The 15,708-nt window shown below is 42.8% G+C and overlaps 2 protein-coding genes across 5 annotated transcripts in view; both read left to right on the forward strand.

The window, feature by feature from the left end:
• The window catches only part of pde4a (phosphodiesterase 4A, cAMP-specific), a 172,443-nt gene extending 167,174 nt beyond the window's left edge, over nt 1–5,269 (forward strand). The window contains exon 15 of the mRNA XM_060943177.1: nt 2,519–5,269. Coding sequence (XP_060799160.1) covers nt 2,519–3,001 — 483 coding nt within the window. The 3' untranslated portion in view covers nt 3,002–5,269. The remainder of the gene's footprint in view (nt 1–2,518) is intronic.
• A 7,527-nt stretch (nt 5,270–12,796) lies between these two features.
• prkcsh (protein kinase C substrate 80K-H) overlaps nt 12,797–15,708 on the forward strand; it is a 43,098-nt gene continuing 40,186 nt past the window's right edge. Inside the window, exons 1-2 of one of the 4 annotated variants that reach the window (XR_009656811.1) lie at nt 12,797–13,132; nt 13,512–13,660. Coding sequence is in view for 3 of the 4 variants with exons in the window: in XM_060943178.1 (XP_060799161.1) it covers nt 12,984–13,132; nt 13,512–13,660 (298 nt within the window). In the remaining variant the exon portion in view is untranslated. Of the gene's footprint in view, nt 13,223–13,511; nt 13,661–15,708 lie in introns of all 4 variants that reach the window. The other 3 variants (XM_060943178.1, XM_060943179.1, XM_060943180.1) reach the window with 3 other exon arrangements.

A 15,708-nucleotide genomic window follows, 5' to 3' on the forward strand; every position in this document is an offset into this window, starting at 1 on the left:
CCGATTTTAAAACACAGCAAAACGACCAGTTATACACTTACTTGTTCGGTGTTTGTTGCTGATGCGGCAGGGATGCTTGGTACGGACCCAGGCTTCAGTGACAGTTGATGTGCAAAACCTGCCCTGTACTGTCCCAAGTTGTGGAAACATTCCTCAGGAAAATGCTTCCGACAAACATACACCGTCTTAGGTAGACTCGACGGCGTATTATTGAAGTAAATAAAATTAAGCCACTCCGTCTTCAGGGGCTCTCCCGTCGGCAGTAAAAACAGACTCTTTTCTGTGTTGTCACATCCATGTATAGCGCAATTTCCATGTTTCGCTCGCTTAGGTGATGCCATGTTGTTGTGTCCTCTATGGTCTCCTCACTACAACTGGGCGGGCAATCCATACAGTGGGTGGGAATCCAGAGGGGGGGCGTGGGGATCATCTCCCTTGCTGACGTAGTAAAGGGAAGAGCTTATCAACGCGCCGTTTTGACGCGCCATTCTCAAATGTTGGGCATAGTTTGGTTTACACATTATGAAATTTCTAGCCACTGGGGTGACTTAAGGTCAGAGGAACTCCTTTTAACGTTAAAAAACCTCAGAAAGTGAAAATTTCATGCCATGGGACCTTTAAAAAAAAAAACCTAGAATTTGGTGCACAATTTCCTTTGTTTTTTTTTAAATCAACACAGGGTCAAAAGTATACATACAGGGTCAAAAATTTACATACAGCACACCTAATATTTGGGTAAAATGTCTCTTCACAAGATTCACCTTGACCAAACATTTTTTTGTTTACCATGAACAAGCTTCTGGCAGAATTCTGGTCTTATATTTCACGACTCTTTGTGGTAGAATTGGTAGAGTTCAATTTTTTTTTTTCTTGGCATGGACTCGACTTATAAGCACGGTCCATATATTTTCAATAAGGTTGAAGTCAGGACTTGTTTTAAGCTTAACGTTAGCCTGCTTTATCCTCCACAACCAGCTCTGATGTGTGTTTGGGTTCATTGTCCTGTTGTGACTCCCGATCATGTTCAAGTTTCCAATGGTTTGAGGTTATGCTGAAGAATTCTGAAGTAGTAATCCTTCTTCATTATTCCATCCACTTTGTGCAATGAACCAGTTCCACTGGCAGCAAAACAGCCCCAGAGCATGATGATCCTACCACCACCACCAGCTGGTACAGTGTCCCTCTGTACATGGTGGTCATTGTGGCCAAACAACTCAATCTTTGTCTCATCTGACCATACAGCTTTCCTCCAGAAGGCTTTTTCTTTGTTCGTGTGGTCAGCTTCAAACTTTAGTTAAGCTTGAAGGTGTCAATTTTGGAGCAGGGGGTTATTTTTTGAATAGCAGCCTCTAAGTCCATGGTGATATAAAGCTCACTGAACTGTAGACAGTGATCCATCAGCTTCCAGTTCATGGCAGGGCTGTGCCATGGTGGTTCCCAAGTTGTTCCTGACCATCCAAACCAATTTTCTTTCAGCTGAGGGTGACAGTCTAGGTTTTCTTGAAGCAAAGTGGCTTGGCAAAGTGACTACACCTCCCAGTAACTTACATACAATTGTTTGAACTGATCTTGGGATCTGCATTTGTTTAGAAATGGCTCCAAGAGACATTCCTGAGTTGTGTACATCTGTGATCCTCTTTCTCAGATCTGCACTGAGCTCCTTGGACTTTCTGATTTTACTGTGTGTTGGTCAATCCAATGAGTGCTGTAAACAAACCCTTTTTATGAAGGCACAGATAAGCTACCAGCTGTAGTCAATCATAATCACTAACAGGAAGTTAAAAGGCCTTTGTGAGTGTATGTAAATTTTTGACCATGTATGTATACTTTTGACCCTGTGTTGATTTCAGAAAACCCAAAGAAAATTGTGCATCGAATTCTAGGTATTTTTTTTTAAACATGTATGCTGTACAATCATTCTGCCACAGAAAAAGAACAGTTCAGAGAAATTACTGAAAGCCCAAATATTGACATGACATTCATATCCAAGATGATATTCATGTCACTGTATGTAAACTTTTGACCACAACTGTACCTCCAAAGTGAAGCAAGGCAATTTCAGGAAAAAAGTGTTGGGCACTGAAGGAACATTATTTGGAAATTAACCTATTTTTGTATTTATGGAACTGAAATATTCATGAGACAGTTCACCTTGACCTCTGAGTGGTTGTTGGTTATTGGGACTTTCTGATGGGGATTTGGGGAGCTTTCTGACGGGGATTTGGGGAGCTTTCTGACAGCCTCATTTTCTTAGCCTGAACCTGGAATTGAGGTAAATGGCAGCATAAACAGCCACATGTCCCAGTCAGCAAGGTTTTCTAATCCAATTTCTAATGATTTGACCGAATGCATTGTAATACCAGTTTCAGTTCTGTTAAAGATTAGGACAAGATGAGCTGTGCATTTTATGTGAATTCAGCTATACCCTCATGCTTGTTAATGTGTGATAAAATCTGCACCTGCCAAGTCTAACTAAGCACAGAACCTCATAACCTACCTTTTTTCTTATTTCTTATAGGTGGGCTTTATTGATTACATTGTGCATCCTCTGTGGGAGACATGGGGTGACCTAGTGCACCCTGATGCTCAGGAAATCCTTGACACCCTTGAGGACAACCGGGACTGGTACCAGAGCACTATTCCCCAGAGCCCCTCACCTCCTCCAGTCACCGACAATGAGCTTGACTCCTGCACAGACAAGTTTCAGTTCCAGCTTACCTTAGAAGGTGAACCAGCTCAGGAGACTGGGCCCAACCATAATCATATAGGTGGCACTGAGCAAGATGTGCCAAAGGGTCTGAATAAGGGGGAGAATCCTGACGCAGGACAGGATGACGGTGATGGAGAAGAGGTAGTGTCAGTAGAGAGGGGGGTGAAGAGGCGACTGCAGGTTCAGTCAGTGGTGGAGGAAGAAGATGAGGAAAGACATTCAGATGGGAGTCCAGTAGAGGAAGCAGAGGATGAAGAAGAGTTGTCTTTCTCCCCTGCTGATGATACGTGAGGCTCAGTACCTGTCAAGAATATCGCAGGAGTGCAAGTGGTCCCATCAGAACTGTCTTTTTCTCTGTACCTTACCCGCTACTTCATGGCCATACCATGGACAAAACAATATTACTGCACCAACTCAATAAAATGTTTTAATTTTATTTTTTTTAAAAAAGGGAAGAAAATAATAATATCAGAGAAGTAATTCACACAGCAACTGTAGATTTGGAATGGGTGCTGGGTCCCTTTCTAGCATAAGGTAAGAGTTTGCATGGAGGAATACAGGTTTATTGGTGTTTCAAATGGGCCATTTAGACCATGTAGCACTCTGGAATTTTGGTAGATCCCCATACCTGTGCATTTATACCAACATATAGACACAAGCATGCATCCCCACACATCCACAAAACAGTTTCAGTTGAACCTAATCATAAAAGATATGTGCACACACCTGGGGGAACTTTGAAGGGATTTGGGATCTCTTTGGAAAAAGCCATCTTAAAAGGAATACCAACTATTTTCCATCTCAGTAGTTGTCTTAATGCTCAGAAACAGCTTTTAATGCATTCTTAACAGAGACTGAAATCCTCAGAAATCACATCATTAGTTAAATCAGAGTGACTTATTTTCCATTTCTGTTGGAAATAAATGTTTAAGGACACCTGCTGCACACAGGCAGAAGCTTTGTCTGCTGCTGTGGAGGATCGGGGAGTGGAAGCATGAGGATCAAGTTCAAATGGCACAAGACTGGACCTGTGATGCAGGTCTGGCCCCTCTTTTCCCTTTACCAGGAGTGCTACCAGTGTGAGACGGCCACGTGCCTTTCTGAACCACCAGCTTCAGCTCTGGAGCTGCAGTGAAGCAATGCATCGTGGGATACTGGTCTACTTTTGTCTTCATTTCTTGATTGTTGCTTGATTCAAGCTCTCTCTCTCTCTCTCTCTCTCTCTCATGGTTGTGCATGATTTGCGTGTATATTGGATGTTGGAAGCCTTTCTGTTATTGTGTTGAAAGCCTCATTTTATTATGTAAGGTCTTCCTTGGTTGCGTCCGTTCTTGTTGAACATTTTGGGGACTGAATTAAGGAACTTGCCATGGGAGTTGCTCATGGTCTACTGTCTCCTATCATGTTTAATGCAAACAAGGATAGTCACTTTTTGAGAATAAGCCATGTTATTCTTCGGAATTTATGATTTTGCCTTCTTTTGAATTACATTTCAGGATGGTCCTGTGACAACAGTGGAAATCACAGAATCCTTTCAATAGCAGCACAGATTCACTTTCACCTGCTCATATAATGCAGCCATGCTCCATCACAGCCAATAATATTTTCCATTTTGGCTTACCAAAGGAATGGGTGGTAACTGTTACCTTGGCTGAGGGATGTGTTTGGTGGAGAGTTGCACCTTGAACCAGTGGAACAGAGCACAGGGAGTCACATGCAGACATTATTAAGTTTGATGTTTTTATGCCTTAACACTGCAGGGTTTTTGTATGTGGCACTATACTGACTGTCCTGAGGCTCATGAGAGATCCCAGAATATTTGTGTTTTGTCTGTGTACCTTCACTAAATGTCAGCTGTTTTGTCTGCACTAATACTAATAGCTATTTTCATTGAATAGCGCATGAATCTTCTCACAAATGTCAAAGTGAAAGGATCATATTTGTGTTTACCAGGGTCTTTGAATCTAGGTTGCAGTTAGCCTACATCAAAATAATGGGTTGTCTGTGACTCTGAATGTAACAGTTGACTGGGAAATTGTGGGTGTTGTGTGAGAAAATGTCTCCTCTATGGATGTGGTGACAAGCTAGTTTCTGCTGGTCAGTACCTTAGCTTCAAGTGTGTGCCTGTTTCAACAGAGCGTTGAGGTTACACCAGTACAAGTCTGGTAACAAAATGCTTGGTTGAGTAAATAAAATAATACATGTGATCAGAAGTTATGGCTTTGGTACCTTGGTGGATGGTTTGTAATAAGTTTGCTTGGATGTTTAACTGGCATCTAATCGGTGGATTATCGACTTGTAACCCCAAGGGAAGTTGATCTATTGTATGAACTCATACCATCCCCACATTCATTTGCGTATGTTACCCAAGACAATGCTTCTGTTGTGGCTTTTCGTCAACGAGGCAAGCTCTTAAGCAAACAAATACTTTTTTGCCATTTTAACACAATACTGTAGCAATCGTTTCTTATAAATAAATTAATTACTTGCTGCCATTCTTTTTGAATATCAAAAGGAAACGTTTTCTTTGGACAGTCTGTGTACAGTTTTTATTTTTGTATCATGCTGGTCGGTGATTGTGATTTTGAAGAATTGATTACAAGACAATATAAATATTAGACTTATCACTGCTTATTTTGTATATACTGTAATGTCAGTCTGTACATTTAAAACCACTCAGAATTTCTCATTGTCACTCGCTTATTATGTTTAGTTGTAATAAAATGTACTTGAATGGTTGAACTTTGCAGACAAAAAACCCTACACACTCTTTCCCTGACCCTTCTTTTTTAGGATTAGACAAATCCCACAATCACAAACTGTTTTTTTTATTTTAGTTTTGTTTGAGGGCAGACTAATCGTTTATGGATTCTCAAACCTGCACTTTATTTTGGGTTGTCAGGTGGTTGGTCTAGATTAAACAGTGTATAGATTTATTGTTTTAACGGGATACAATAAGCACTTCTCATGACTTGATCCCAAAACTTTTGACCATACCGGCACTCTCTCCCTGCAACCTGACAAAAATTAAACTACTCTGCAGTAATAATCCATATCGTTGAGCCTGGTAGTCATGAGATTTACCACAGTTTGACTGAAGGTGTGTTTTATGGAACAGTCTGTGACAGACTGGTTTGATAAAGATTGTGGTTTTAGTAGAAGAAAAGGGTTTATTTGTACTTTAAGTCACTTTCTTCTATTGAGAATCCTTTATGGAATGACTCTCTCTGGGCTTTAAACAATATGTTACTTGTTAATAAATGATGATAATATAAAGAGGAAAAAAACAACAAAATGATTGTAATATTTGTAAATGATGTTGCTGTAATGTGTATAATGTGTCCAAGTTATTTTATATTATATTATTTTTATGAAAGGTTGTCCTCTGAGAGAACTGAGGTGTCATTTTGTGAATAAAATGCATTTAATAAGCAAATGACTATATATATAGATATATATAAATATAAAAAACAAATATATCAATATATATATATCAGTATATTTTTCTTTTGTTTCACTGTTCAGTACTGTAAAGTGTGTTCAAAATAAGAATAAAGGATGATTTTTAACAAATATGACAAATGATTTTTTTTCCTGCCCAGTTCCAGAACAGCAATGTACTGTACACTTGTTCAAACTTTATTATTTATGTCAGATCCTGCATGTGTGGCTCAGTATGAGTCCATCCATTTAGAGAAAACCTGTGCCTAACTACAAGGTTTGGTTTTAACATCAGCAACGCTCCCATAAGGACACCTGGCACTCAAATGCTTGCCAGTCCTGATACATCACCGCTTGTTATCCTGCTCAGACAATATCATAACCGTCAGCTACATGAACAATCAGGGTGACATGGGCTCGACTGGCTCTCTCCACACAGTCTCCTCAGGTCGTCCCATTCACATCTGGTGTCACTAAGAGCAACTTATCTGCCTGAGCAGTACAACGATGTGGCAGATGCATACATCCAGGGAAGTGCTGTCACCAAACTGACATTGTAGGCTTGATCTGGGAAAATTTTGGCAAGGCATATGAAAACCAGTTGTGGTTCTCTCCAGCCTATAACCAGACAAATCACCTGTATGTCTTTCCTCCTCTATCACTGATTCTTTCTACACTGCTTGTCACCCTGACATGGATGATAATGCCTTGCTTCCCATGACTGAGACCCTAGGACATGTGCCTTGGAAGTCCTTAAGTGGAAACTATTCTGTGAATCAGCTGGAGCCAACGCATTGCCTGATTCCCAGAATCCTGATTTAAAATGGATATCTCTGAAAACTGCATTTTTGCTAACAAACACTTCAACTAAAGTCTGTCTGCTGCCATCCTCATAGTTGAGGGTCGGCTATCCAGGAAGCCATCAACTAGCTTCCATGAATTCTCTTGGGTGATTATAGCACACCAAAGGGCCCAAACCCTCATCTGGTGGCAGGTATCTTTTGGTTGAATTTGGGATTTCTGCCTTGGGTCATATCACCCTACCTTATTTTTTTTTTTTATTTGGGGGGGGGGGGGGAATAGTGAAATTCCACAAAACATTTTTCTCTAAAATATAATTGGTATAATAAAGTACCATAGTAGGCCATCCTGTAATGCACTGTTTCTTACAAATAATCATACTCAATTTTGCCAAAGAAAATCTCATCTCATCTCATCTCATTATCTCTAGCCGCTTTATCCTGTTCTACAGGGTCGCAGGCAAGCTGGAGCCTATCCCAGCTGACTACGGGCACACCCTGGACAAGTCGCCAGGTCATCACAGGGCTGACACATAGACACAGACAACCATTCACACTCACATTCACACCTACGGTCAATTTAGAGTCACCAGTTAACCTAACCTGCATGTCTTTGGACTGTGGGGGAAACCGGAGCACCCGGAGGAAACCCACGCGGACACGGGGAGAACATGCAAACTCCACACAGAAAGGCCCTCGCCGGCCCCGGGGCTCGAACCCAGGACCTTCTTGCTGTGAGGCGACAGCGCTAACCACTACACCACCGTGCCGCCCGCCAAAGAAAATGTGATAATTTTCTTTTAAACGTGTAACTCATGGTTAAGTTTTAATTTAAAAGAAATCATTAAAATTTAACAAACTTTTCCTTAAAAACATGAAGGCATCTAAACCATAGGTGCTAAAGAAGGCAACTGGGCTTGCTTGAAATCCTTGAAGACATTTCACCTCTCATCCAAAAGGCTTCTTCAGTTCTGTCTGGCTAGTGGGGAGTTCCAGGTATTTATCCTCTAGTGGACCAAAACCAACTCTAAGGCTACATCCACACGACAACGGCAACGAGATTTTTTTTTTTAAATATCGCATCCACATGGGCAACGGATCAGTAAAATATCAGGTACATATTGCAACGCAATGCTTGCTGAAAACGATGCAATACACATGCCACACCTCTACATGCGCTGTAAGACGGTCCCATCAGAGACACCAGAACAATAGAAGAAGTAGACGCATGCGCATAAACCCCTTCTTCTGTAGCATTAGCCACATAAAGTTTTGATTATTAATCAGTAGCGTAAAACGAAAGACGCGGAAAGAGGAATGAACGGGGGTAGATGGAAGCCGGTACGCCAACATTCTGATATCCTCCAGAATTCTTTAATGGTCCGGAATAAATTGAATGCTACACGTTGATGGATTACTTTGTTCTTCTACGCCCTTTTTGAGGAATGTATTGTCGGACTTAAACCAACATCTGAAGAGGTGAGATCGCTCCTTTTTTTTCCTATTTTTGCTGGCGGGATTGTTTTTGTTTTTGGAAAGCGCACGGGCGGTGCGCGGTTTGGTACTGCTTCCGCAGTGTTTGGACTAAAGACTCTGCCCTAAGGGCTATTCTCTCTCTCTCTTACTCTCTCTTACTCTCTCTCTCTCTCTCTCTCTCTCATTTTGCACCATTACACAATAAATATTCACAGTGAAAATATTTTGTAAGCGCGTTTCATGAACCAAGTTATAGGATTTGTTGACAACTCGCATCGAGTTCGTTACACTTCTACCAGGTGTGAAGCACTGACAGTCATGTGGTTGTGACGTCATCGTAAACAAATCCGTTCTACTCACCCAGATGACTTCGCAACGGCGCCGCTGCCAGATTTTTTCACTCTGGAACCCGTTCTCAAAATATTTCGTTTTGGGGCACCCAAAACGCCGGTGCCGTGTGGACGCCAGGCCGAAACGATAAACAATTTTATCAGATTCACCTGAATCCGTTGCCGTGTGGACAGGGCCTTTAAGGAGAGTTGTTGAGGTCACCTGGGTCATTGAGTCATCCTGTAGGTTGTTAGGGTGATCTGTGGGTAGTTGGTTCTTTCTGTCATCATGTGAGTCATTGAATTCAGCTGAGTCTTGGTGTGGATGTGTATTCAGTTTTCTGGGAAGTGTGCCAAGGACTGCGTTGTAGGTAGCTGATAAGTGGTGTCTCAGACCACCTCCTCTGTTCAGTGATGGTCGTTCCAGGTTGATGAAGATGGCTTCTTTTACTCCTCTTTCAAACCACTGGTCTTCTCTGGTTAAAATGCGTACACTGCAGTCCTGAAACGAGTGTCCTTTGTTACTGAGATGAAAATAGACTACAGAGTCCTGGCCTGGGAAACTGGCTCTCCTGTGTTGAGCCATGTGCCTGTGAATTGGTTGTTTCATTTCCCCAATGTACAGGTCTGAAAGTGTTACTGGGTCTGAAAAGGACAGGAATGTTGTGTTTGTAGAAGATTCTCGTGAGTTTCTCAGATAGTCCAGAAATGTAGGGAATGACAATGTTCTACGACAATCTTCTACAAACACAACATTGCTGTACATTTCAGACCCAATAACATTCTGAGGCAGAAACTGGTCCACCCTAAGGACAGAATACCCAGACACAAACAGGACAACATAGTGTATGCGATTCAGTGCGGTGAGGAATGCACGGACCTGTACACTGGGGAAACAAAACAACCGCTTCACAGGTGAATGGCTCAACACAGACAGACACAGAGAGAGAGAGAGAGGGAGAGACACACACGTGTATAAATAACATGTCCAGTTTGTGTTATTTTGTCAACAATTAGATGAATAACATGCCCAGTTTTGTGTTCCTTCCTCTGCAGAGATATGCCCGGACCAATCCAATGTGTGTTGTAATGTGGTGGCCAGATCGCTTCACTCTGACTGGCCAATGAGTCCTCCAGATATTTTACGTAGAGATCAGTGGTTTATATGCAGTAGGCTTCTCTCGGCCGGCACGGTGGTGTAGTGGTTAGCATTGTCACCTCACAGCAAGAAGGTTCTGACTGGGTTCAAGCCCAGTGGCCGACTGGGGCCTTTCTGTGTGGAGTTTGCATGTTCTCCCCATGTCTGTGTGGGTTTCCTCTATATGCCCCTGGTTCCCCCACAGTTCAAAGACATGCAGTTAGGTTAACTAGCTACTCTAAACTGTCCATTGATTAAGCTTGGAGAGGGAAGGGCTCTGCCAAGTTTAAATGCCATAGACATACCAGTAATGGACTGTTAAAATGTCAACAGCTTGTTGGCTATGGGATGAAGAAAAAGGATTCTCTTAGCACTGTAATTGTCTTTGCCTATATCTTTATGTCACGCCCAGCTTGGTCATGCTGAGAGTGCTTACTCCACCTTTTTGATATATTAATCTTGAACTTGTTCTCTCTCCCCCTCCCGACCTTTAGGAGGAGCTGTTTGGTATCTTGTCACTTTGGCCAAACAGGCGGGACAGTTCAAATACAGCCTATGTTTGTCAGGTTGGAGGGCTGGCTGCTGGCTTTGGGGTTTGGTTGTGTTTGTTGTCCTGCTACGTGGAGGCCCTGCATGGGCCGACGGGAGCAGGTTTCTTTCTTTTATTCTTCTTTATTTATCCCTAGAATTTATATATTAATAAAGTACGGGTTAACCTGAACAAACGGTGTGGTCTCCTTTTATGTTGTGCCTGCTTTGAGCCAAGTGGTCATGACACTTTATGAATTATTATTTACATTTTTCCTTGACATCACGACGTTTTCCATCAAGATAAAGGAAAATTGGTTAGGAAAGGACAAAGGACATAGGTCGGACTGTTGGGATGCAGCCCATGTTTTTTTTTCTTCTTCTTTGGGTTTTTACAGCAGCTTGCATCCTGGGTGTTGCACTACTGCCATCTTCTGTATTGGAGTAGTTCCTACTTGTCAGGGTTGTCAAGTTTCCATATCAGTCCTGTTTTCCTTCTTCTTTGCATTATAGTGCAATCTTCCTCAGTTTTATTAATTTAAATCCGTTTGTCTAGTCCTATAGCCCTCAGGAACCTAGATACCTCTGTTTTACTCTGCACACTGTCTCCACATTACAATATACTTTTAATGCTATTTTCTACTCTTCCTACCTTCCATAATTCATTCATCATTTCTTGTCTGGGTTGTGAATACTTCCTACATGATGTGAGAACATGTTCTACTGTTTCCCTCTCCTGGCAATGATCACAAAGGCCTTTTAGGTGCTTTCCTAGAATGTGAAGTGTGCTGTTTAGGTTGCTTGTGCCCAATTCTCAGCCTGTTCATTATCATCTGCTTTCTCCTCCGTTACCCTACTGCTTGATACTTCACCTACCTTGTCTTTAATAGCATACAAATGTCTTCCTTTTGTTTTGTTATCCCACTGATGTTGCCACTGTTGGTTTGTCTTTCTCCATACTATGCTTTTCCCTTCTGATTTCGATAATTTAATACTGACTTCCACATTTCCCTTTTTAATTGCTTCTTTTGCTAGTTTATCTGCTTGCTTGTTTCCAAGGATACCTGCATGGACTGGAACCCACATGAATGTGACCAATCTCCCTTGCCTAATCAACCTGGAGCTTATAAACAAGACTTCATCCTTGACTTGCAAGTGATGTCAAAGCAAAATAGAAACCCGGATGTCGGCCAGGTTGGTGGATATACAAATGTGGGGTCAAGCGACATTCCATACAAAACATAGTCACGTGTGCGCAACTCTCTTTTTTTCACTGCTTTAAGCGTTCTTTTAGCTATGCCATATCTTTGTGCTGTATATTGTTGTTGTCACAACAGTACTCGTGACCGTGGCACGTTCCGATTTTTTAGAATTCCGTCCGTAATTCGGAAAGAGGGCGAGGAAACTCGGAGGCTAAGTGTGGAGAGGAGACGAGCATGGCTGAACAACATCGGCAGGGCTGATCTAACAGGGGCTAAAACCAAAACAGCTCGCGTTTGCAGTAATTGTTTTATCTCAGGTCAGATCCAAAAGCTTTCTCAGTAATATCATGGAAGAATTTTATTTCGTGTTGCTAGAATTTTGCTATAAAATGAGCGTTCTCTTGTCGTGGTTCACTCGGTCGTTGTTATAATTTCAACACGTGTATTACCATTTCGCTTCAGTGAGGGCCAGCAAAATTATACGATAGAAACAAGATCGCGGATACAAGCGGCCGAAATGAGTTTCCTTCGCAGGGTGGCTGGGCGCTCCCTTAGAGATAGGGTGAGAAGCACAGTCACTCGGGAGGAGCTCGGAGTAGAGCCGCTGCTCCTCCACATCGAGAGGAATCAGCTGAGGTGGCTCGGGCATCTTTTTCGGATGCCTCCTGGACGCCTCCCTGGGGAGGTGTTCCAGGCATGTCCCCCCGGGAAGAGGCCCCGGGGAAGACCCAGGACACGCTGGATGGACTATGTCTCTCGGCTGGCCTGGGGACGCCTCGGGGTTCTTCCCGAGGAGCTGGCCGAGGTGTCTGGGGAAAGGGAAGTTTGGGCTTCCATGCTTAGACTGCTGCCTCCGCGACCCGGCCCCGGATAAGTGGAAGAAGACGAGACGAGAGACAATCCAGACTGGGCGCCCACTCAGAACATGGGCTATGTTTGGTCCAAGGTCAGACTCGATTCTTTGGCAGCCAAACCAGATAGAACGTGATATCTGGATACTCAATGGTCAGTAAAAGCTTCTTATCTTTGAAAAAGTCTGTCTTTTTGAAATAACATGGGTCAAAACCACACATATCTATCTTCTCTTTGTATCGAATCTTCGCTCGACCGTTAAATCGTGGTAATACTGAGAAAACTCAGCACTGTTTACAGACACACTGCTGCCATCCAAGTTGCTTTGTATAACTACCATCATGGCGGACGCTCATGACGTAGCACATTTTGATCACGTGGTCATCTGTGAGCCGCCATGTTGATTTGACGTCACTTGCTGAACTCAGGATTGAGTGAACGAACCACTAGGATTCCTATGTTGAGACTGAATCTTTCTTGAAACATTTCAAAATACATTTGCCGTAAATGGGAGTATTTTATATTTTCAGACTCCATGATGGCGTGATTCTCATTTCTCTCTCTCGACCAATCAGAATACAACACCGCAGTGACGTCACTAGCGCAGTCCTTCCTCAGAGGTCTTTCCGGAAGTGGGGAAAAAAATCTTTCCGGAAGTGGGTAATGAATGATCAGTTCGAGTTGTTATTTTGTGCACTTTGTTAAACTCTGATATAAAACTTCGGTTTTTGCAAACCATAAACACCGTGAGTAAAATAATTACACTATTTTTCCTTATTCACATTATTATTATTATTCGAGAGCTGGGTTTAAGTCTCGGCCTGTTTGTATTTAGCTAGCTGGTTAGCTTTAAAGCTAAATAGAGCTTTATGTTTATTACTTCTGCACAAACGAAGGCATTAACTAGGCAGGTTAATACCTTCTGCTGAAATATACCGCTAAATTTGTTTAGTTTATTCATTGTAGTGGTTGGTAATGTGTGGTTTAATAAAGATGCGCTGAAGAAATGCTTGAGTGTTTACTATTTGTGATCAGATATCATCATCATCATCATCTCCGACTTCCTTCATTCACTTCACTGGTCATGAGCTGCTCGAATCTCATCCTGACCCTGACCCTGATCCTGACCCTGGCTGTGGGTTCAGCTGTGGAGGTCCAGAGGCCTCGGGGAGTCCCACTGTCCAGTAAGAGAACCAGAACTACACCTGCTTCATCACTCCAGTGTTGCAACTGTTTTCAGGGGAAAGTAGATAAAGCGTGCTCAGAAAGTTGCATACAAATTATTCATCATGATCACTGGCCTATCAAATTACACATTAGAGTGCATAAACAAGGAAGATATCTGTGAAGATACTCAGGGCGTATTCACACCTACGTTGTTTGGTCCGGACCAAACGAACCAAACTTCCCTTGGTCCGGACCTTTTGGGTTGGTCTGAATACAAACCACCGAACTCTGGTCCGGACCAAACAAGCGGACCGAGACCGAGCTGCAAGGTCGGACTCGGTCCGGACCAAAGGAACCCTGGTGCGGACCTTTTGGAGGTGTGAAAGCAGACCGGACCTAATCCGACAGTTTTGCTTTTTTGTACCTCGGGAACTTCCGTCGTTTGTCGAGCATTATGGGAAACAGAGTCTTGACACTCCACCGCAAAGTGCAAACACTGTTTCGGTTGTCAAGGGAACCTTACAACAGTCGTTCAGTCATTCAGACCAGTGGTAGGCTAGACTACAGAGTACAAAAAATGAGTAGGGGGCAAACGTGGGCCGAGGAAGAAACGCGTACCCTTGTGGATATATGGGCAGATGTCCACATATCTGAGCTTTTGGAGAGAACACACAAAAATGCCGACGTGTTTGCTGTATTCAGTGAGAAAATGAAGGAGAAGGGGTTCACGCGCTCCCCAGAACAATGTCGGCTAAAAGTGAAGAAACTCAGTCAGACCTACATTAAAATCAGGGACATTCTTTCAAAAAGTGGCGGTACTAGCGACGCAAAAAAGAAATTCATCTATTACGATGGATAAGGCAAATATCCCGACACATACCTCCTCCGTCTTGCGTGAAGAGCCAGAACTGTCACAACATGATGTGCACTCATCAGTGCTATCCTCCGTAGCCGCCTTGCCCTTTGTTGTCGTCGTTGATAAATTACTTGTACAACAGCATAGTAATCGCACAATTGTGAAAACTGGAAAAAACGTATAGCTTTGATGACATTAAAAAGAACAACAGCACGGAAAGCCTCCATGACTACTTTTGAACTTAACGCTTTGTGCGCGTGTCGTCTCTGACCAATAGCTGAACGACCTCAGGGCGCGTGGCTTTGCTGACAGATTTTGGTCCGCTTACTAAAATGTACAGTGTGAAAGTGAACCACACCAAAATGATAAAAATATAAAAAAAACATTTGGTTCGGACCAAAGCAAGTGAACTATCGAACTATCCTGGTCTGAATACACCCTCGGTCATCCAGGTGCATAGTAATCTGTGGTTGGTAGAAGAGAGCAACTGGATTTGCTTGAAAAGTCTTGAAGACGTTTCGCCTCTCGTCCGAAAGGCATCCTCAGTTCTGTCTGTCTAATAGGGAGTATCCAGTATTTATCCTCTCATGGATCATCATAGAATCCGAATGCTGATGGCTGCATTGTAGGTGGCTGATAGATGTCATAGACACCCACCTCTGTTCAGTGATGGTCGTTCCAGGTTGACAAAAATGAACGGTCCTCTCTGGCTAAGATGTCTGCCAGTTTTCTGGAAGTCCTCTCATACTCCCGCACCAGTCGAAGGGAACTCATCCCAAAGTGCGTAGAAACATATCTGTGAAGATACTCAGTCATCCAGGTACATAGTAATCTGTGGTTGGTAGAAGAGAGCAACTGGACTTGCTTGAAAAGTCTTGAAGACATTTCGCCTCTCGTCCGAAAGGCATCCTCAGTTCTGTCTGTCTAATAGGGAGTATCAAGTATTCTACCAACCACAGATTATTATGTACCTGGATGACTGAGTATCTTCACAGATATGTTTCTACGCACTTTGGGATGAGTTCCCTTCGACTGGTGCGGGAGTATGAGAGGACTTCCAGAAAACTGGCAGACAGCCAGAGAGGACCGTTCATTTTTGTCAACCTGGAACGACCATCACTGAACAGAGGTGGGTGTCTATGACATCTATCAGCCACCTACAATGCAGCCATCAGCATTCTGATTCTGATTCTATGATGATCCATGAGA

Source organism: Neoarius graeffei, chromosome 16 (assembly GCF_027579695.1).
Source record: "Neoarius graeffei isolate fNeoGra1 chromosome 16, fNeoGra1.pri, whole genome shotgun sequence".
NCBI classification, from domain to species: Eukaryota; Metazoa; Chordata; class Actinopteri; order Siluriformes; family Ariidae; genus Neoarius; species Neoarius graeffei.